Source organism: Petromyzon marinus, chromosome 7, assembly GCF_048934315.1.
Source record: "Petromyzon marinus isolate PM22_M1 ecotype Great Lakes invasive population chromosome 7, UKy_Petmar_22M1.pri1.0, whole genome shotgun sequence".
Lineage (NCBI taxonomy): Eukaryota > Metazoa > Chordata > Hyperoartia > Petromyzontiformes > Petromyzontidae > Petromyzon > Petromyzon marinus.
In genome coordinates, this window is record NC_133673.1 from 14358775 (window position 1) to 14382714 (window position 23940).

The 23940-nt window shown below is 49.0% G+C and overlaps 1 protein-coding gene across 4 annotated transcripts in view; it reads right to left on the minus strand.

The window, feature by feature from the left end:
• The window catches only part of LOC116940025 (diacylglycerol kinase iota-like), a 299404-nt gene that overhangs the window by 191296 nt on the left and 84168 nt on the right, over positions 1 to 23940 (minus strand). Inside the window, exon 1 of one of the 4 annotated variants that reach the window (XM_032949256.2) lies at positions 18645 to 19508. The exons of the other annotated variants lie outside the window; for them this stretch is intronic. Coding sequence (XP_032805147.1) covers positions 18645 to 18859 — 215 coding nt within the window. The 5' untranslated portion in view covers positions 18860 to 19508. Of the gene's footprint in view, positions 1 to 18644; positions 19509 to 23940 lie in introns of those variants that run through there. 4 annotated transcript variants of the gene reach the window in all.

Sequence of the window (23940 nt, forward strand, 5' to 3'; positions counted from 1 at the left end):
GCGTGCACCGCGGTGTTAACGGTGAGACACACGTGAGTGTCACTAGTGTCTGTGTGTGCACCGCAGTGTTAACGGTGAGACACACGTGAGTGTCACGTGTGTCTGTGTGTGCACCGCAGTGTTAACGGTGAGACACACGAGTGTCACGTGTGTCTGTGCCTGCACCGCGGTGTTAACGGTGAGACACACGTGAGTGTCACGTGTGTCTGTGTGCACCACAGTGTTAACAGTGAGACACACGTGAGTGTCACGTGTGTCTGTGTGTGCATCACAGTGTTAACGGTGAGACACACGTGAGTGTCACTAGTGTCTGTGTGTGCACCACAGTGTTAACGGTGAGACACACGTGAGTGTCACTAGTGTCTGTGTGTGCACCGCAGTGTTAACGGTGAGACACACGTGAGTGTCACTAGTGTCTTTGCGTGCACCGCGGTGTTAACGGTGAGACACGCGCGAGTGTCACGTGTGTCTGTGTGTGCACCACAGTGTTAACGGTGAGACACACGTGAGTGTCACTAGTGTCTGTGTCTCACCGCAGTGTTAACGGTGAGACACACGTGAGTGTCACTAGTGTCTGTGTGTGCACCGCGGTGTTAACGGTGAGACACACGTGAGTGTCACTAGTGTCTGTGTGTGCACCGCAGTGTTAACGGTGAGACACACGTGAGTGTCACTAGTGTCTGTGTCTCACCGCAGTGTTAACGGTGAGACACACGTGAGTGTCACTAGTGTCTGTGTCTCACCGCAGTGTTAACGGTGAGACACACGTGAGTGTCACTAGTGTCTGTGTGTGCACCGCAGTGTTAACGGTGAGACACACGTGAGTGTCACTAGTGTCTGTGTGTGCACCGCAGTGTTAACGGTGAGACACAGGTGAGTGTCACTAGTGTCTGTGTCTCACCGCAGTGTTAACGGTGAGACACACACGAGTGTCACTAGTGTCTGTGTGTGCACCGCGGTGTTAACGGTGAGACACACGTGGGTGTCACTAGTGTCTGTGTGTGCACCGCAGTGTTAACGGTGAGACACACGTGGGTGTCACTAGTGTCTGTGTGTGCACCACAGTGTTAACGGTGAGACACACGTGAGTGTCACGTGTGTCTGTGTGTGCACCACAGTGTTAACGGTGAGACACACGAGTGTCACGTGTGTCTGTGCGTGCACCGCGGTGTTAACGGTGAGACACACGTGGGTGGGTGGGGGGGGCCGCGTGAACGCCGATTAATTTATTAATATCCGGACAGCGCGATAGCGGTCGCCTTGTTGACACAACAACTTAGTGGAAATTATTAATTAAACCCCACACAGCGTCGAGTCAAACAATTACGTAATCCACGCGGTTAGGACGCGCGAGGAGGAGGTGATTGACCCCCCCCCCCCCCCATGGTGGGTGGGGGGGAGGGCATCAGCCCCCACCAATTAGAAGTGGCGCCCCCCCCGCTCGTGGTGAGGGAGGGGGGGGTCTGCCCCCACCTAATGGGGAGTGAAGGGGGGGGGGCATTAGCCCCCACATATTCATTTGAGGCTGAGTCGACCTAGGGGAGGCCCAGGATCGATTCAGATTTGTAATGCAGCGTGCTTTCCGCGACTACACTACCGCTGTGTGTGTGTATATCTATACATGTACAGCAAACCATTCTATTCTTGCATAGACAGTATTCCCTCCTTATTCACGAACTTGCTGTCCGCGATTTTGGCGATCCGCCAATCTCATCTGGAACATTACATAACTGCATTGAGAGAGAAAGTGGTGAGATAAAGTGACGAGAGAGAATTTGATGCAAGAAAGTGATGAAGTAAAATTAGACAAAGTGAAGATGCGCAGCATCATAATTTAAGGTAAGATAATTTTTCATTTTGTATTTAATATCGATTTAAAGCTTTCGCGACTGCAGGGATTCATCTTCTTGCTTCTTTCGGTAAAGTCACGTAGAATGGGGATAAAATAATAATTATAAAAATTCTCATTATTATTTTTTTATACCCATTCTACGTGACTTTACCGAAAGAACCAAGAAGTTGTATTTAATACTTCACATTTTATTTTTTATTTACTTTATGTTTATTATCACAATTTTTGCGTGTGTTATTATCATTGTCACGTATTTAACAGCTTTTTATGCATTTATTGAAGGTAATTCGTTTAAACAATTTTCATTCACGAGCATCTCCGGAACATATCTCCCGCAATATGTTCAGGATCTCGATGTCTCATGTCGCTTCCAGAGGATGTTCGTGTAGTTTCGTTATTTCTCTGCTGAAAGAGAGCGCAGACCACAGTGGTTTATTTAACTGGACGGTCCATACAGCAATCCAAACGAGACCTCCAATCGCCAGGTCAGGAAACGGAGCGACACAGCGAATAATTAGCCTTAGGTTCAATCCTGAATGCAAGTATTTGTCAACTGCGTGTATGGAAAATTGGCCATTACGTTCAATTATTGTGTGTGAGTAATAACCTCCGATTGAGATTAATTGCAATATTTGTTGAACGTTTGAGTGAAGTGTTTTAATAATTAACTTCGTCGACTGAACGTGCATTAAAAAAAATTAACCTTTCGTCACCGTGTCTCGTAACAAATATGGCAACGATATTCAGATGCAAACCCAGCGCTTTAACAATCGTTTACTCGACAATTGGCGCAACCAATTTGCACTTCATTACGCATCCACATTTGCGTAATTATAATACAATCACAAGGGCCCCCCTACTGCATGAGGCTCTCCCAATGCCGTGCTGGTAATTTTGGCGTTCAACGGCCACACTTCACCGTGCTAGTTTAGCGCCGGTTGGTAAAAAGGGTGGGGGGGGGGGGCAAAGACCGATTCACATCTCACTCGCTACCGGTGTTAGCCATGGCTAGGAATCGAGCTTGGATAGGCCTCGCAGAGAATGCGCTAACCGCTGCGCCACCGCTCCCCTCCCATGTGCATATATTTCCAGCGCACGCGTGATAACGCGAGAGTGAGGGTGATTGGTCGATTAAACTGACTGATCAGGTCATATTCGTCACTGACTTTCTTGTGGTAGAATGCTCACGGCCCAAATCAATTGCCGTCCGAAGGTGGGAAACCCCTGCAAGCCACGCCCAACGCGACAAGCATGATGACGCTGATGACATCACCAAGCCCGGCCTATCACCTCCCATCCAGCAGCAGCAACAGATGCGGGAAAAGAGGCGAGGTGTTTTTGGCCCAAATATGTTCTTGTTATGCAACTGGACGAGTAATGGAACTGATGATCGGTCAAAGTAATTGATCACTCGAATGGTAATCAGATTGCAGCCCAACTCTAACTCGCACACATTGTGTATGTACGTGCCACAGCGATGCACAACATCCCTACTTGAGCGATATCCCTCCACTTACAATTTCAACTGGGGCAATATATTATTCATAAAATCTGACAAAAGGATTTAAATTTTGATTTAAAGCTTTCGTGACTGCAGGGATTCATATTCTTGGTTCTTTCGGTAAAGTCACGTAGAAGGGACACAATAAAATAATAAAAATATAAAACAATAAAATTCTCACGACGTTTCGACTGCAACACAAGCAATGATCATCAGGTGTGAAAACCACAACAAGAAAATGTTCTTGTTGTGGTTTATATTTTTATTATTTTATTGTTTCCCTTCTACGTGACTTTACCGAAAGAACCAAGAAAAGGATTTCACTTATTATTCATTGCTAAAGGAGGCAAGGCACACTTCAGAACGAATATCGAACGGTTTACATATTTTATAGGCATGTGACTATGCAGCGATTCATCAATTATAAAACAATTCCTACGCTCACAATTCATGCATAAATCAAATAAAAATTCCTCTACTGTATTTGTATTGACACGTCGAGTAATATTTAGCAATAGACAAATCCTTAAAACATTTAAAATAATTAATATCTTCAGGCCCCATCATATACAGTGCATTCTCAAAACAACCCCCATGACCGATACCAAACTAAAAACTAAACTTTAAACTATTTTTATTCCACCAGGTAAGACCCACTGAGCGATATAGCTTTTTCTCAGAGGCGACCTTGCTATCACAAATAATAGCTCAACCGAGTGGCTTATCACGTGTACATTTATAGCACAAAAACACTTTAAAACGCGTAACGTTGATTCTAAATGGGGAGGGAAAAACCGGAGGACTCGGAGTAAATGACACGTGACCACAGGGAGAGAGACACGCAAGCTACACATATACAGCAGGTTTCAGGGTCAGGATCAAACCCACGACCTCCTGTATACCAGGCAAGGTAATTAACATCTCGCTTCCATGTGGAAGGGCCTTCATCTATCAGTGTATTAACCAAGGGCTTTAAATAATAATAAATAGGTGGATTGATCATGGCTGATGATGACAATGATTAATAAGTATGATTCTGAGTCATTTAAATATTCCATTTTATAAATCGTTATCCCATGCTCCAAAATAGGATTACAACAAACGATTATTTGAATGAATGCACATTACTGGCTAAAGTGGGGTAAAGTGAGGTGCATGGATAGCACAGCTGATGGTGCAGTGTATGGTGTTGCATTAACAGACGCAGTGGCTTACACAGAAAATCAATATACTTATTCAGCCTTACATATAGAACCAGAGATTGAAATGCAGACCCCCAGACTTACATTGGGTGGCTGTGATGTAGTTGTCAAGAGCACTGTGCGGTGAACCCGGTGACCTGAGTTCAACTCTCAGTCACAGCTAAACATCAGGGGCGAATGGTATCTGAACCGGTCCCGAGCCTCCTCCTTCTCCAACGCACACGGACGAGCACGGTGAAGTATGGTAAAATCGCCTCCACGCCGTGCAGAGGCCTTTGTTCAGCAGCGAGGCTGAAATGTCATGATCAGTGGCACGGAGGTTAGCACGCTCCGCTATGAAGCCGGCAAGCCGAGTTCAATACCTGGCCACCAGTGGCAACAAGTGGCATCAGTTCTGTTCTCTCTCCCCCCGCCACCTTCACCATCCCGCACTGTCTGGTCTAGTGGCATATGGTCTACCCCCCCCCACCCCCCAAAAAACAAAAATCCCCCATGTAGCCTGATTGGACTGTAGGGGAAAGTGCCGCTAGCGAGTAGCACCTAAGAAGGTCGGCACATCGCGCGAGGGGGCGGTGGTTTCAGCACCACGCCCGGCCGCTTTTGTCTCTCCGCTGGTGATGTTTTTTACACACTGTACCAGTACTCATTTGAGGCTGAGTCGACCCTAGGGGAGGCCCAGGATCGGTTCAAATATTCGCCACTGTGCTAACCATTGCGCCACCGCTCCCCCACAAAGGAGGTGGGGGGCGGATAGCCCCCACCCCCCCCCCCCCACAATCTTCATGACCGACGTAGCATGAGGCCTTCATCGCATTGGCGAATTCAGAATGGCAGAAACGTTTTGTATGAATCACCCATCAATAATGTTATTTTTATTATAATGTCGCTCTTGGGACTCTTGATGATGTGGGTAGAATGATGGTGCATTAAGGAACTAATGGGGCACAGTGCCCAGAACACGAAAAACCTCCCTCTGCGATCTCCCGCTGCAACTGGAACCCACGATCCTATGCAAGAACCCATTCTATTTTCTGTCTCATGTTACGGTAGTGTTTGTCTATCTAGCTTGCTCCTTTTTATCTGAAGGTAACAATTGCATAGTGTCCATTACAATTTGAATCAACATCTGCACCATTGTGCAATGGTCAATCCACTGCTGGATGAAGGCCGCCTCAAGCCACCACCACACCTCGCACGACCTCGCTACGCAACAGATGCACTACAATATGAATTCATCGTAGAGAATCGCACCATTTGATCCATGTATCAACCCCCACCCTGCACCACCTGACCCCACCTCGTTCACCTGACCTCACCTGATCCCACATGACCTCACCTGATCCCACCTAACCCAACTGTCCACGTTAATGTCATACACAATGTCAGCACCCCCCCCCCTCGATTTCCCACCCCCCCCCACCTCCTCCTTCATGCCGCAGGACCTGGGCCCCTCCAGCCTATGAACCCCGGTGCAGTTACACGCTCGCTAGCTCCGCCGCGGCACACTGGACATCTGTGAAAAGGAGCTTTGTAGGTCATCGGATTCCTCCAGTGTAAATACATTTCCAGATATTTGTTTTTTCTGTTACGCGACAGCGGTGAAGCTGGACCCCGTTTGACATCGCTCGCAGGTCCGAAGAGCGGACGAGACGTGCGCACCACGCGCCCTCTTGCACCGCCTTGCAAGCGGGCGAGCGTTTTCGCTCGGGAAGAATTTCGTGTGCCGGCACGTCGTGTTTTTAAATTCACCCCACGCGGGATTCAACGCATCGCGGCGCGTCGAGGCACGGCGAGACACGCTCCTCCGCGCGGCGCGCAGATTCCAGGCGGGTAGCGTCGATCGACAAAACGGTGAGGAGACAGCCACGCCGAGCCCTACAGAGGAGTTAAAAATATACAGTACGTATGAAATTGACTGCGCGCGGGCGAGCGCCACTTGTCTCATTAAATCTGTACGACGCTCATTTCGGTTTGTTTGCTGCGGTAAGAACAACTCCGACTGGCGCACGCTTTCCCGCGACGCTCGAGTCAAAGGGCAAAAAGAGGTATCTGTAATCAACAAAGAGAGGGTGGAAAGAGCCGAGAGGTTAGCGCCCCGTCAGATAAATGTCACGTGGCAATCGCCGCTCCGGCCCAGTGGAAGCGAGCCTGGTTTAACACACACGGCACGCAACTGGGAGTTCACTGTTGCTCACCTCAGCTCCAGCCACGTTTTGAACACAAATCTCTCAGTGGGATTACCTCCATGGCCAGCTCAATCAAAGAGATCAAATTAACCCGACTGAGCCGCACACAACGACGATTCTAAGAGTGTTCTGTTTTTTCTCTCCCCCCCCACCCCCTCTCATTTATAATTTCACGTCCCAAGATTTTCCTGGGCTTGTAATAATCCTAAATTCCACAAGTGCTGTTACATTTATTTTTTGAAGCCTCACGGGCGAGCAGGAGCTCACAACTCGTCTCTGCCGCAATCAACCCCCCCGCCCCTTCCCGCTCCCCCCCCCCTCCCGCCAACACACACACACACTCTGGGCTGAGGAAAAAGGAAATGGCCTTAACAAGATCAGACCGATATCAACAAAACGAACGCCGATAAAATTGCTTTCTTTTCCGTTAAGAGCAGCTTTGTGCAAGGCGCACCACAGAGCCAAGCCAGGCCATATGGCTCGAGACGACCGAAAGGGCCCCCCCCCCCTCCATCTCTTGAGAGGAAAAAAAATCGGCCGCCCTCAAAAAGGGATCAGAGCACCGGCACCGTTTACCTTTCGGCCACAGCGAGAGGCGTCCCCATCACAGATCTCGCCCTCGGCTCGGGGAACTGGCAACGGCGAAACGGCGGGGCCTGAGCGCCGCGAACCCTGCGGCGACGAACGCATTCTCAAAGCAGGCCGCGCGCCGAGCTTCAGCCACGGTGGCACCGAACGAGCGAGCGAGCGGGGGGAGAGAAACAAAGACAAAGCGCCACGACAGGAGAGATGAACGGCGTTGATCATTTTGAGCCGCGTAATCAAACAATAGAACACTAATGCATTTCATTAATCGTTGAGTCGCATCGACGGAAATAGAATGAGAGTTATCCAACGTTTCCTCTTGGCGTGTCACAAGGCCCCCCCCCCAGCATGTCAATGCGCAATCCCTTTCTTTTTGTGTATCCGTGTTGCAGTATTTGTCAAGGATGTCTTATCGCCGAGTTTGTTGCTCTGTTAAGGGTAAATGCTACCGGTCATCAGACACCAACACAAATGCGCCAAATGATGCACACACCAGGCGCACGGAATGGACGTCTACTGAATATTCTCAGTTTTGTTTTATATTTTTTCAACTATTGCTACTTTATGTTTTAGATAATGATGCAAAATGCGACATGATTCACGAAAAAAAAATATTCTGGATTTGTAGAGCTTCCAAAATGCAATTGCATCTCAAGATGGTGTACAGAATCACGTAACCATTTTGCAGCCTTCTGTCAATCCACTGCTGCGTGGAGACCTCACCACAATACCGTGTCGGTCATGTGGGCTGTATGACCATACTTCACCACGCTGGTCAGTGCGAGTGGGAGTTTGTTGAAGGCAGGGGCCTAGGAGCAGGTTCGGATATCACGGGCCACTGAAGTTAACTGTGGCTGGGAATCAAATTCACATCGCCGAGTTAATAGCGCTGCGGGCAAAGTACTGCGCCACTGCCCCACCTAAATACATACTAAATATTTATATACTCGATATAGTGAGAATCAGAATCTTCATTTAGACCGGAGGAATCTGATGAGCCCACGAAGCTATTTTTCACAGCGGTCATAAAGATATCGCTATAAGAGACGGGAAAAGTCTCACCCCTGCACTTGAACATCAGTAGGGAGTCTGCAACACTAATGGCCAGCAGCGGAGAAGGAGTGACCTGCTGGGTGAAGGTTGACTACGCAGAGTGTAAGATCAAGGACGGCCTTTGCCCACGTTTTTTTGCCATTATTGTCGGCCCATTTTCATTTCCACTGCTGGAAGGAAGCCTCACCACGCCGTGTCGATCGCGGCCTCCTGTTTGACCACACGTCATTACACTGGTCGGCGTGGGATGGCGGGAGGGGGATCGTGATGGATTTAGAAAAAAATTATGCTTCGTTAAATATTTTATGAACCAGTCCTGCACGAGGCGCATGGGCAGCTTAGATTTCACCCGCCACTACCGTTCAGCCATAGCCGGGAATCAAACTCATGAAGTCATCACCACTGCGTCACTGCTCCATCCCTATCATATGCATATTTCAGTACAGTATAAGCCGGTGTTTGTCATTGACGATATCGTGATATGTATACATGATGCAACATTTCCGTCGGCCGCGGTCCCTAAAATATTACTTTAATCGACGCATTACCAAAAAACGCAACAGCCACTGCACGGCTTCAACAGTAAAAGAATGATTGTGCTTGGTGGTGCAGCATGGACAGTATGGGCCCTCTTGGTACGAGGAATTAAACGGGGCCTCCTGTCCAATTAACCCCCACGCTCTTCGTAGCCTGGTGCCCGGGGCCCCTCCAGCCCCAGTGGTCCCCGGCTGCAACTCTCGCCGCCTGCACACTCGATAGCTCCGACACACTGATTGTATTGCCCCCGCGGTGGCTTTGGCCGAGCCACAATCCACGGGGTGCTGGTCAACACGGGGCAATCACGACGAGGAAGACGGCGGCGTTGATTAAAAAGCGCGTGCCCTCGGGCCTGCGAGGCAGCCGCCCAGCGCACACGAGCCAATCTCCACACGGAATGTATTGTTAAAACAAATGATCGTAATAATATATATATTTTTTTCTCCAATGTTCTGTTACCTTACAAACATTTCCCACAACATCCTCTTCATGCACAAACGCACAGCAAACTATAAATAGTCACACTCTTACGCAAGCCCGGGTGGAAAACAGGGGCTCGCTGCATTCGGTCTAAGTGGACTGTGACGCAAGTGTGGACGATGGATGAATTAAATCCTGTGCACACTCGCTTGTAAGCCGCTTGTCTGTTTTACCCGATCCACGGAAGGGCTCGAGCAAGCCCGTTTGGATTTAATGCTGAAATGACGAGCGGCAGCGGCGGCAGAAATATTACGTTGTTTTTGTTGTTGTGATGCCCAGGGCACGAATCAGTGGCTAAAGGTCCCACTCTATGAGCGAGCAAGCGAGCGCAAGGGTGAACGTGTAAGAAGGGAGAGCCGGTAGCAACGTGGTTAGCGCACTGCGCCATGAAGCCGGTGACCTGTGTTCGATTCCCGCTCAAGACCAATATCGGTGGCGAATATTTGAACTCCACCGCCTCCCCTCCCCAAGGTCAACTCAGCCATAATTGAGTACCTGGTGCGATGTGTAAACATCAACGGACATGGAGCTGGCTGCACACCACATCGTGACGGCCTTAATATGTGCTCACATACAGCATTTGCCCCGACAGCCTAAAATGCTACAAAGAGTATTGTATATATTTAGTGTGTGTGTGTGCAAAGATGAACGTGAATATGTGTGCCTGCCAGATAGCGACCCCAGCGCGTTAACCTTTGATCGTGTGTGTAATTTGTATCACCACCTGGGGAGACAAAGGTGGCCGGGCATGGTGCTGGCAACCCACCCCCTTGTATGCCATGCCGACCGTCATAGGTGCTCGCTAACAAGACTTGGCCCAAGTCTGTTCAGGTTATACGGGGGATCTTTGTCTTTGTTTGCCATTTGTATGTTGTGCCATGAGCCAGTAACCTAGTTTCAACACCTGGCTATGAATAACCTCAATGGCAAGCACACGTGGACCTACCACAACGGCATCAGAGTGGGGACCTGGTACGGTGTGTAGACCACCCGCACTGGGGAGATAAAGGTGGCTGGGCGTGGTGCTCGCCACGGCCACCGGCATTGCACCAGGAAAGCCTCAATAGGTGCTTGCTAACAATTACTTGTGCCAAAAGCGTGCACTAACGACGTGTTGTATAGTGCGAGCATGCAGTCTGCACAGCGAGTGGGTGCATAGGGTGTTTGCATGAATGTATGGACCAGTTTGGGGGGTGGAGAGTGAGTGGGGTGTCCCATATCTCTTGGTCGAGGAAGCAAGTGTAACACAATACCCATTCGTGTTCTTAACAAGGAAAAACCATGAAGCTTACGACGACGTGAAGATGAGGTGTTGCCATCATCAGACGTCTGCTTCAAGTGCTCTTAAAGTGTGTGTGTGTGTGGGGGGGGGGTGACACGATATACACACTCATCGTGCGCAGCCAAAAATCGTAAACACACGTTCCTTTGTTCATCCACTGCTGGATGAAGGCCTGGATCGTCATGGGTGGGGGGGGGCGTTGCGACCTTTCTTCGGCATGCAGGGTCAGCGATGGGGGAATAACTCGCCACCGATGTCAGCAGTCGCTGGGAATCGAAAGTCGCTCATTGCCATTGCTCATCTGGCAGCGCGAAGCAACATTTAATACGAGTCTTAAATTCAACGGAATTGTAAAACATTTAACGCTCAAACGCGACCACACACACACACACACGCGCGCAGCACGTACAAATATATGTGCGCGTGTGTGTGTGTACACAGGATAGTGCGAGGGTAAACATCGCACACTCGAAGAACTGATGGCTCTTTCAACGTCAAATGATGTGTACAGTATTTTATTTTCCTTACCGGTAAATGTGAGAGAAGAGTTTGTCCCTTTAACAGGACGACCTTGTGCCACCACCAGCAAGTAAACACACACCTTTGTTGGGTCTCATTGCTGGCAGGTAAAGTTAGAGAACAACAACGGAATCTGATTCGTTTATGGTTTCCACCACCAATGCTCTCTCGGCTGCAAGATATTATCTTCCTTTGAATGTAAAGTACAACAGTTCATTCAACATGCCAGTAATAAACAAATAACAGCTGCTGTATGTGTCTACACACAACAGTGCCGTGTGTGGTGGATACAAATGTGGAGAGCGTTAGTGCAGTGGTTAGCGCCCTAAGCTACGAACCCGGTTACCCGAGTTCGATTCCCGCTCACGACCAACTCCAGTGTCGAAACTCTGAACCGGTCCTGGGCATCCCCTAGGTCGACTCAGCCTCAAATGAGTACCTGGTGCGGTGTTTAGAAACGTTGCCACTGGGGAGACAAAGGCGGCAGGCCGTGATGCTGGCCACTCCTCCCCTTTCGTCTGCCATGCCGGCCTTCATAGGTGCCCGCTAACAGCACTTGCCCTAGCAGTCTGCGAAGGCTACACGCGGGATATGCGTGGATACTCCACACCCCTAGAGTGGTACAACACGAGAGCGTAGACACCATTATCATTAATGACCCGCCGCTGGCGAAGTGGTGGTCCTCTGGTTTAGACACATCAACACGGCGAACTCCGGGTAGCAGCAGCAGCGGCGGCGGCGGCTTTTGGCTGGCCATCGAACGAATACGGTCAGCGCATCGCACGCTTTCAGATGCACTTCTGCGATCGTCTGGAATGCTCTTCCTTCCGATATTTCGAAGCCACTGCAGCTATACACTTTTAAACCTACATTGAAAACTAATTTACTTAGAACTGCTATTTGTGTTTAGTTTGTCGTCCTTCCCCCGCACCTCCGATAAGCACAGTTGGCTACGTAAGCGTGTGAAAGAAGTAGTAATAGGATTTTACCCTTTTATCTGGCACCAAAACTGACACCTTTATACAGGGGATCATGTTTGCAATAACCACAACACAAGCAGTCAAAATGCAAACAAAAAGAGACAACTCTGATAATGATATGCACTGTCCTTGAAATTGATTGGTCCACACTGGCGTCATTTGGTCCAACACCAGTGGAGACTAGGCTCTAAGAAAAGCCGTCTCGGGTGTGGACCAATCAATTTCAAGGACAGTGCATATCATTATCAGAGTTGTCTCTTTTTGTTTGCATTTTGACTGCTTGTGTTGTGGTTATTGCAAACATGATCCCTTGTATAAAGGTGTCAGTTTTGGTGCCAGAAAAAAGGGTAAAAACCTATTACTATATCTTGCTACTGGCAAAGGAGGTCTCATAGCGTGTGAAAGAAGTTCAACATACAAACATATAACAAATTTGTCACCAGAGCAGTTGCACAGTCAACTCAACATGGTAGAAGCCAGTAGGTACATATTTGAAGGCGGTGGGTGTTGTATATCAGAGCGGTGCGGCTATCGTGTGTGCAGGCGGTGCAATTGCACCAGGCCCCACAGGCTGGAGGAGCTGGCCGACGAAGAGGGAATTAATTTGACACGGAGTGGGTGGAGAGGTCGGTGGGTTGGAGCATTTAAATCCCTTGCACCAGAGCCCATGTCAACCAGGCTACAGCACTGACACCAGATTTCCAGTTGCTGGTGTTTTGGGATTTTCCACAAAAAAAGGTCACCGCTGTGTGGGTGTACACGAGTTACTTGATTCGTGGGAGACAGTTAATTTTTACTCACGTGATGCGAAGGAAAAAATAATGACGAATGGAATTGCAGAACTTCATTTCCGCCACCGAGCGTAGCCAACCGTGCTTATGGGAAGTGCGGGGGAAGGAAAAAAAAATCAACGAAACAAGCGAAACATCACGGGCTACACACCATGGGGTGGGTAGCTCCATGAATCCAGACGTGCACATTTCAAACTCTTTTGCTTGTTTAATGCGTGTAATCGTTAATATAATCAAGCAGTGGCTTTTTTTTTACCCACCCAGGTCATAGGACCTCAAACGATTAGGAATGTGATTTAAAGCTTTCGTGACTGCAGGGATTCATATTCTTGGTTCTTTCGGTAAAGTCACGTAGAAGGGAAACAATAAAATAATAAAAATGTAAAACAATAAAATTATCACGACGTTTCGACTGCAACACAAGCAATCATCATCAGGTGTGAAAACCACAGTTGTTTATATTTTTATTATTTTATTGTTTCCCTTCTACGTGACTTTACTGAAAGAACCAAGAATATGATTAGGAATGTGGTTTGGGTAGGGAGACCATGTCCACCTTTCTTGCGAAGTAACGCCCGAAAAATACAGTGGGTGTCGGACGTATAGGGCTCGCAACCAAATTACTTTTCATCCACGCCCAGGGACAGGCGATGCCCTCTCAGTTTCGTGTTTGTGTCAGACCACAGACTTCTAAGAACACAACCCATTATTAAACTATAGAGACAGCGGTTACCTTCAAAACGATGATTTTTTTACATTGTGACTGAGTTTGCACAATTTGTGAAACAGCCTCAAAAAAAGTTATATTTTAAAATAAAAAATACGTAAATACGTAAATAAAATTGTGTAGTAATGAGATGTTTAAGATTGCCACATATACGTTGGGTTTTTACAATACGCAAACCAGCACAATCATCACAAACTCATTAATAAACAAGGAAAAAAACCTAAATACTGCGAGTATCGTATGCTAATGTAGGGTGTGCTCAAAGTTAAACGATATCGCTGTCACGTTATGAGGCTGGTTATAATTACCGGCGAAACGTCGTACTCGAATTGTAAATGTTGTGGGCTTAACGTGACAAATCTTACTAATTGGCTGCGTCGGGTGTGGCGGGTTTAACGACACTCTCACATTTACGCAATCTAATCCAAAAAAACCTGTATTATGAATCTCTCTTTGGCAACAAGATAATAACAATGACTTGGACTTCGAACACTGCGCTGCCGCCGCACGGCGTTCACTCCTCCTCGCTCTCAAAGAGAGAGGGCGGACGACTCGGAGAGGCTCCAGGAGGAGGAACCACAGACGAGGAGCGGGGAAGGCAGCAGCAGCAGCAGCCAAGCGGCGAGCCGGTGCCAAATTACCGACCAAGCTCAATGGTCCTCTATATATTAAGATGTTTTTGGCCAATTAACGAGTGTTGACATGTGCGAGGAAACCGGTGCACGCGGAGAAAACCCACAGCGTGCGAGGGAGGCGACACTCAATCCCATGCAGATGGGTGAGGTCCACATTTGCTGAACTGCATTCCCCTAATGAGCCAGGATAGTGGCTCCCCTCTCCTTGAAGCCCACGGGAAGAGAGTTTCACAACATTGCTGTGATCCACCAACCCCTCTCCCTCCACGGTGCTGGGTTACTAATACTAAACGATTTTTTTTTATTTTACAAGGTAAAGGCCCCACTGAGCTATGTAGCTCTTTTTCAGAAGCGACCTGGCCACAAATTATAGCTCAACAAAGTGGCTTATCTTGTGGAAAGTTATAGCAGCCAAATACTCTAAATGCGTCTTGATTCTATATGTGGAGAGAAAAACCAGAGGACCCGGAGAAAAATTCACCCAACCGTGGGGAGAGAGACACGCAAACTCCAAATATACAGACGTCGGTGTCGGGATCGGGGTCGAACCCACGACCTCCTGCATACCAGGCGAGGTAGTTAACATCTCGCCACCGTGGCACACATAACCACCAATGCCCGGCTGAGATCAACCACATGCACTGCAGCACACTACTTGGACTGTTACATTTATTAATAATAAGAGACGGAATCAACATACGAGCTTCTAAGTTAGGGGCAAACTCGGAAGTAAATATAGACAACTTGAATACCACTGGCTGCTGTGTCGTGCTAATAAAACACGCATCATCTCTTCAGCAACAACATTCGTTCAAATAACGAGGATAATTTTGATTTAAAGCTTTCGCGACTGCAGGGATTCATATTCTTGGTTCTTTCGGTAAAGTCACGTGACTTTACCGAAAGAACCAGGAAAAGTCACGTGACTTTACCGAAAGAACCAGGAAAACGAGGATAATGTTTACGTGTAAACTGCAGCAAATGCTGTTAAATGTATCTCTACAACAACGAGAGCATTGTAAACACGAGTTACAAAGTTTCCGGGGTCAAGGTTCTAAGAGACAATCGCACGCCCTCACCCCAATTCTCAACCCTGCCAACATAATGAAAACACAGCTTTGCATTACAGTTGCCTGCTCTATTGGGAAAGATCACCCCACCAAATAACATAGGCGTGTTAATTTCTCCAAATATGTTTTTACGCAATGTCGCTTAATGCTGGTGGCATGGGATTATTGGCATAAAGCACTATCACGAGAGTAAAAGGTATGCCAATCCATAATAATACTACTATATTATTGTACCCCGATATGCCTATTATACCATGGAGTATAAAACAGGGTGAGATGGATGTGGCGTGCCAAAATCACTCAGAGACATGATGCGGACTGCTCAAGTTAAGCCATTACATTATTTTAAAAAGTAAAACGAGTGTGGCACCTGAATGTTCCAAGAGCTCACACCTCGTACAGGTGTGTCAACTGAACTCTGGATCACCCTTTTGCGAGATGCCACCTCAATGCATTTCACTTGCTCATAAATGTTCCATTAATAAAAAAAAATATTCCATTAATTGCATTTTTTCCCATTAATAAAATAAAAACTACAATCCCACAAAGGTCATCCCTTGCAAAGAAAGGCAACGCTGTTTCATGCATCTCGATGGTATTTTTGCTTCATCTCCTGTGGCTAAATAAATGACGGCACACACTTTCCATGCATCAGGACTTCAAGGTTACGCGCTCTGCTCCGAGCGAGCAAACTGTTGATGTGGTGTGGCCGTCGCCCGCCACGCCTGGTATAGCGCTGCCCTCATTTTAGGCCGAGTCGATCTAGGGGAAAGCTCACACAAGACACGAGCAAACCAATGGGCAAGGGCGATGAACCTGGGATGCGTGGACCATGAATTGAACCGACGCATTCAGGAGATTGGGGTCAGCGCAAGCGTCCGTAGTAAACTACCACTCCGCGCGCAACACAGCGTGACCCCGCGTAGAGCGGAGTGGCGTCGACCGACTGGGAGAGTGCTTCTGGCGAGCAATCTGCGCGGACTCACGACGCCTTGGTCTCCACCGGTGCCGATATCGTTTACACCCACCGGGAGTCGACCTCTCGGGAGAGAAAAGCCTCGGCGATGCAACAACTCGCCACTGACGTTAGCCGCGCGGTTGCGCTAACCGTAGCGCCACCGCTCCCCACAACCCCCACTAACCCTGCACGCGTACGGGGTTTCCAACCTAACCTCTGTAAGGTGCAGGGAAAACTCGAGACGATATCGTGGCATGGAGGAGAAGAAGAGGAATAAGAATATCTCACGGTACCAGAAGAGTCGAGAACCACAGCGAACAGCGGCGTGCACAAACACCGGGCGGCAACGTTTAGTTCAATGTTTGGCTAAAACTTTAACTTCCCAGAAGCTTGATCAAAAAGAAGATGATCCCTTGGGGGGGGGGGGGGGGAACAAGAGAGGTGGCAATCCTACAAAGACAAAGTTCGCCCTCCCCTCCCCCATATTAGACTTTAACAGACGATTCGGGCAAGTGCTCTTCACGAGCGGCGCCTATGAAGGCCGGCACGGCACACGAGGTGGGGGACGATGTGTCCAACACAGCACCGCCGCGCCAGGTACACTCGTTTAAGGCCGAGCCGACCTAGGGGGAAGCCCAGCACCGGGTCAGATATTCGCCAATGCTGTTGGCCGTGAGCCCGGGGGGGGGAGGGGGGTTCGTTGGCGCAGCGCGCTAACCGCTGCGCCACCGCTCCCCCCACCACAACTCTCGAGACAGCAGCAGCAGCCACTGCGTCTCGTGGCAGCAGCAGTCACAACAACTCGTGACAGCAGCAGCAGTCACAACAACTCGTGACAGCAGCAGCAGTCACAACAACTCGTGACAGCAGCAGTCACAACAACTCGTGACAGCAGCAGCAGTCACAACAACTCGTGACAGCAGCAGCAGCAGTCACACCAACTCGTGACAGCAGCAGTCACAACAACTCGTGACAGCAGCAGTCACAACAACTCGTGACAGCAGTAGCAGTCACAACAACTCGTGACAGCAGCAGCAGTCACAACAACTCGTGACAGCAGCAGTCACAACATCTCGTGACAGCAGCAGCAGTCACAACAACTCGTGACAGCAGCAGCAGCAGTCACAACAACTCGTGACAGCAGCAGCAGTCACAACATCTCGTGACAGCAGCAGTCACAACAACTCGTGACAGCAGCAGCAGTCACAACATCTCGTGACAGCAACAGCAGTCACAACATCTCGTGACAGCAGCAGTCACAACAACTCGTGACAGCAGCAGCAGTCACAACATCTCGTGACAGCAGCAGCAGTCACAACAACTCGTGACAGCAACAGCAGTCACAACATCTCGTGACAGCAGCAGCAGTCACAACAACTCGTGACAGCAGCAGCAGTCACAACATCTCGTGACAGCAGCAGTAGTCACAACAACTCGTGACAGCAGCAGTCACAACAACTCGTGACAGCAACAGCAGTCACATCTCGTGACAGCAGCAGTAGTCACAACAACTCGTGACAGCAGCAGTCACAACAACTCGTGACAGCAGCAGTAGTCACAACAACTCGTGACAGCAGCAGTCACAACAACTCGTGACAGCAGCAGCAGTCACAACATCTCGTGACAGCAGCAGTCACAACAACTCGTGACAGCAGCAGCAGTCACAACATCTCGTGACAGCAACAGCAGTCACAACATCTCGTGACAGCAGCAGTCACAACAACTCGTGACAGCAGCAGCAGCAGTCACAACAACTCGTGACAGCAGCAGCAGTCACAACATCTCGTGACAGCAGCAGCAGTCACAACAACTCGTGACAGCAACAGCAGTCACAACATCTCGTGACAGCAGCAGCAGTCACAACAACTCGTGACAGCAGCAGCAGTCACAACATCTCGTGACAGCAGCAGTAGTCACAACAACTCGTGACAGCAGCAGTCACAACAACTCGTGACAGCAACAGCAGTCACATCTCGTGACAGCAGCAGTAGTCACAACAACTCGTGACAGCAGCAGTCACAACAACTCGTGACAGCAGCAGTAGTCACAACAACTCGTGACAGCAGCAGTCACAACAACTCGTGACAGCATCAGCAGTCACAACAACTCGTGCCCCCCCCCCACCCACCCAAACTTGACCGAGCGTCACGACCTCGACTTCTCGTCGAAACGAATGAATGGAAATTCTTGAATGGCTGAACGAAGTAGCGCACGATGAATGAATGAATCCTTTAAACGAATCGATGTTTCTCCCCCCCCCCCCCCCGCCGCCCCCCGTAACCTCACCTCCTGCCGAAGAATCCGGTGAAGGCGGCACGCCCCGCTGGGGGGCAGGGCCCCCCCCCAGGGCCGACTCGAACGTCGCCCCCCACGCCATCGCACGACGAGTGAAAGGTATCCTCGTCGTCGGTACCCTCGTCACCCCCCACGCTGCTGCTGTTGTTGCTGCAGCTGCCCTCATCATCCTCCTCCTGCTGCTGCTGCAGATCCACCTCGTCCATAGCTAGGCTGATGCAGTTGATGCTGCTGATGCAGCTGATGCTGCTGCTGATGCTGCTGCTGATGATGCAGCTGATGATAATCTTGTCACTGCTGACGCTGCTGAAGTTGATGATGGCGATGTTGCTGCCACTGCTGCTGATGAGCACAACGACGATGATGCAGCTGATGATCTGTCACTGTTGATGATGGCAGCGAACTCAAATTGCCCCGCGCCAACAACGCCCCCCCCCCTACCTGAGAGCTTAGCGCAGCCGTCTACCCGAAACACGGTCAACGGAACAACATTCCACGACTTAACTTTGGAACAGACGACCGGTTATGCTGATGATGATGTGACGGCTATGATGACGACCCTGCTGCTGCTGATGATGATAGGACGGGAATTATAACGACGACGCCCACGAGGTTTCTGCCGGTTATGACGACGACGACGCTGCCGCTGCTGCTTCTAATGATGATGGATTATTCGACGACAGCTGTCAAAACCCGCCACCGTGTGACAAAGGTTGTCTCGCACTGTATCGCAGCAGCAGCGCCGCTTTCTTAGTGTCCACGTGGCCGTCTCGCCAGCTGACGCGTGCCCCTCTGAGCTGCTGTAGCTGCTGCTACTGCTGTAGCTGCTGTAGCTGCTTTTCCTCCCCCCCACGACCACCACCACCCACCCCAACAGCTCTCCCCGCCTCTTCACCGCATGCAGCTCGAATTCATAGCCAGGTTAATCCGCTCCCCCAATCTGACCGCACACTCCCACGCAGATTTCTACACACACACCCCCCCTCGCCTCCTGCTCCTCCCACGCCGATGTTCAATCGCATTCACCGTCACTGTAGTGATTCTATAATAATGTTGCCGGTGCTATTTTTGGTATTACCACGAATTGCGCGTCACTTTTAACCAAAGAACTCGAACCCTTTTCCTAAACATCCATCCTCACACCGTGGATCAAATGTTTACGCAACGATGTCCGCGTATGTACACTGGTAGAACACACGCACAACCCTAACATTCGGACGACTATGACCTCACACGGTGGCTATGATCACAGCACTCTTACTTGTTCTCAAATGCCCCCCCCAAATCCACCCCCCGAATCCCCACCAACCCCCACACATCCCTCCAATAACCCCCTTTCGCTGGCTTTGTAGCTCCGCTGGGGGTCCCTTACAGAGTACAGCCCCCCTCCTCCCTGCTGTGTTGCTCGCCCGAACAGAGCGAGTGGCAGAACGAGAGAGGCTCACTGCTACCTTCCCGATAAGCCGAAACATTTACACAATCCGCATGTCACTCGCACACAACGCGTGCCGTGCAGCGTCAGTGCGCTGCAGTATATATCTATAAATACTGCCTCCGTGTGCGCGTGACAACAACAACAGCAGCAACAGCCAAGCATAAACAACTTGATAAATATCGTCGTCGAGGTATCTATCCCCCCCCCCCCTTTGTTATCCTGCCTTCAACTCTTCCCCCATCCCTCCCCTTCTTTTCCTATTCTGTGTGCGCCCCCTCTCCAACAAAGGAGGAAGTGGTCCGCCGACCCAGGATAACGAATGTTGCAATTTCTATCGAAGGACCGGATCCGTCCGCTTCGCCATTGGCCCCTCGGAACGCGTTCGGGGGAACGCCCCCGGCTCGGACCGGGGCCCAATCGGGGATGCCGAGACGAGCCACCCCACACGGGGAGGCCCCCTCGGTCGGTCAGTCGGTATGGGGGTGGTGTTGGGGGGGGGTCTGGGTTGGGACGGGTTCCGTGACCCTCCTCGGCCAAGAGACAGAGAGAGACGTTCACTTCACTGCGACTCAACAACATCGCCGCTGAGTACAGGCCCCCCCCCAACCCCGTCATGTCCGGATTATCCGAGTAGCACAGGTAGCTACATATGTATTAGTAGTAGCTACATATGTAGTAGTAGCTATTGAGCCCCGCACTTTCAAGGGCCCCGCGCTAAATGCTTTCAAGCTATCAATTCAGGTTCAGTGATTGTGCACTCGCTCTATTACTATAGTACTATACTGCCTTCAACTGTTATGAACGAACGGGTGTTTAGGGTTAGCGATTTGCCGTATTATCTGGCTGCATAGCAAATTAAAGCATACAATTACTTTACTATGCAAGTAAAAATTTTACGTTTTTAATATTTACGTATTTTTTATTAAGGGCCCCTTTATAACGTATGCTACAGGCCCCGCACAATCTTCATCGGGCACTGGCCCCCGTGGGTGTTAATTCGCCGTGAAACGTAGTCAAAAATGCCCGTTCTGGCTTACCAACTATACAGCAGAGGAATGATTTGTACACTTTCAAGACACTGGTCCCGAAAGATACTGGTCAAGAAACCGAGCCTGAATCTCCGTTTTTTTTAAAGAAGTTCGTCCTGAACAACACTAATTCTCAAAACACTAGCCCACTTCAATAACTGGTCACCTGGAGGCAAAATGTCACCTTTCGTGAAACTGCCCCCCAAAATGTTACTGGCCCTGGCACCAGTGGCCTCGTGTGGTTGGCATGGGGCCATAGCGCAAGGAATTAAAGGCGGGGGGCCCATGTCCAGTTTAATCTTCTCATCACATCTCAGAGGTCCGGGCTCATCCAGCCCGTGGGCGTCAGTGCAAGTTGGCACCGCTTGCCACACTCGATAGCTGCACCACTGCCCTGAAACCCAGAGTCTGCAGACAATAGCCTTCGAGATAATTGTCCTGAAAGTAATTCCCGAATATTCACAACGCTTCACTCCAATGCAGTGTTATGGCCATTTCACAGAGGTGCAGCTAAACAAACCGGCAGTAAAGTTGCAGTCGCGTGGATTTGTATACCTTCTCTCCGGTCAGGTGACTTTTAACTGCCCATTTAATACACGCGTTCGCAGTGTCCGCGTGGATGCGCAGTACATCCTGTGTGACTGGGTTGTTCACCACCGTTCACCGTAAACATGTGCACACGTGTGCAATAGGTGTGCGGTTTAACTGGAAAGTAAAACAATGACACTGGAGTGCTGTACTTTGTACACACTCGACCTTCCCAAAACACCATATCGTGTGTCAATATGCAACAGCAGGTGAGCTTGCATTAAACTCTTGTGCCATGGTACACTTTGCTATTTTACGACGGTGCAATAAAAATGTTGATTCATGCAGTGTCTGCATGCGACCGTATCAATACGCTATACAGACTCATTGGGCATACTTTATAGAGATACATAAATGGGCATAGACAGAGGGAATTGGAAGGTTTTGAGCCTGGATTTGAGCAGGGGCAGGGAGTTAACAAGCACGGAGGGCTGGACGACGGGGGGGGGGGTAGAGAGTCCCAGACCATGGGGGCAACAGACGGGAATGAGCGATCTCCGACTGAGCAGAGGTTGACTGGGAGGGCTTCTACAGAAAGACTTGGTTGGTTGCCGTGGTTGGAGAACGTTTGGAGGGGAGTAAAGTGAGGCGGGGGGTAGCAGAGCATGCGAAGGGAAGAATCGGTGAGACAAGATATAGGACAGGTACAAATGTGGATATTCCAAAGTGTGTACATCAGGGGTCGGCAGCCTGCGGCTTCGGAGCCGCATGCGGCTCATCAAGGGCTGCTTCGCGACGTTCTCTATTAAGGAAACCACCGTCTCAGTATTCACGTGCATGGCGGCTCTTAAAATACTACATTTCTTTACCGAATTCGAAAAAAATGTGCTCTTCTTGTTATTTTGTTTGCCGAACCCTGGTCTAAGTCCTCCGTACAGAATCTCAAAAACCTCAGGCAAGTCCACCTGAAGTTCCGCACGCTTATACGGCGAAAACGCAACATTCAGGTCGACTGCATGACCTTGCCAAGCAGCCCATCATTCAGATTCGACTGAAATAATGAGGCACTTTCCTGAACGTTCGAGTTGTTCCTCGACTGCCTGAAAATATTGCAGACGATATGCGGACACACATTAAGGCATCGCCGTAGGCTCTATATGTGCTTAGGGGCCGTCCATAAATGACGTCACGCGACTTTGGCCGATGTTTTACCCCCCCCCCCTCGTCACACGGCGTCACAAGAAAATCAGACCCCCTCAAATATGACGTCACAAAACTTTGCCCCCCCCCCCAAAAGAAAACATATTTCCATTTTGAAAATAAATATACTTAAAATACTTCAAGTCACTGTAAACTATTGTCATTTCTAGATTTGAAGCTTTCGTGACTGCAAGGAACCATACTCTTTGGTTCTATTCGGTAAAGTCACGTATATAAAAAATAAAACAACAAAAAATCACGACGTTTCGGCCACAACACAAGTGGCCTTCATTGTAGTGCGTATTTAATGTAGTGCGTATTTAATGTGGCGCTGCACTCTGATGTGGCAGGAGAAAACTTGTATGAAAAAGGCGTTGGAAAGCTGAAATTATCTTATAATTATAAAATATTAAAAGTAATTATAACTATTGAAAAATACTTGAAACTTCGTAGTAGAACGAAAAAAAATGAAGAGTACAATTATAACAATCACATTCATTTCACAGAATGAAAAGTCCTGGTAGAATCAAAATGTTTAATAACAATCATTCAAAAAATGTACAAAATGTATGCATCTCCATTCTCCCATGGAGAAGCAAAATGCTCCTTCATGGAATAAATAAAAGGTGACCTTAGTAAATTTAAATAATAAAATAGTGAATAATCAAAATTAATCAAAATTAGTGTCTATTTAATTAACATGTATTTAAAGTTACGCATTTTGAGGTGACGTCACATTTCTCAAACCTCCCCCCCCCCTCGTCACACATCGTCACAGATGTCTGACCCCCCTCCCCTAGGTGCGTGACGTCATTTATGGACGGCCCCCTACGCCGTGGCTCACATCGATGTCGAGTGACACCCAAACCTCCCTCCACCTTGACCAACCTCCACTGACCAGAATGGTGAAGTATGTTTAAAGAACCCCCATGACACACTTGGCATGGGGCGGCCTTCATCCAGTAGCGAATGGACATTGCCCGAAAATTATATTATAAAACAATCACAAAAGTTGTCATTCTAAAAGTACTGTACTTGTACAGTGTTGGGAAGTGTGCTTTTATATATTTCAAGCGCCACCTAGAGCGTGCATCGT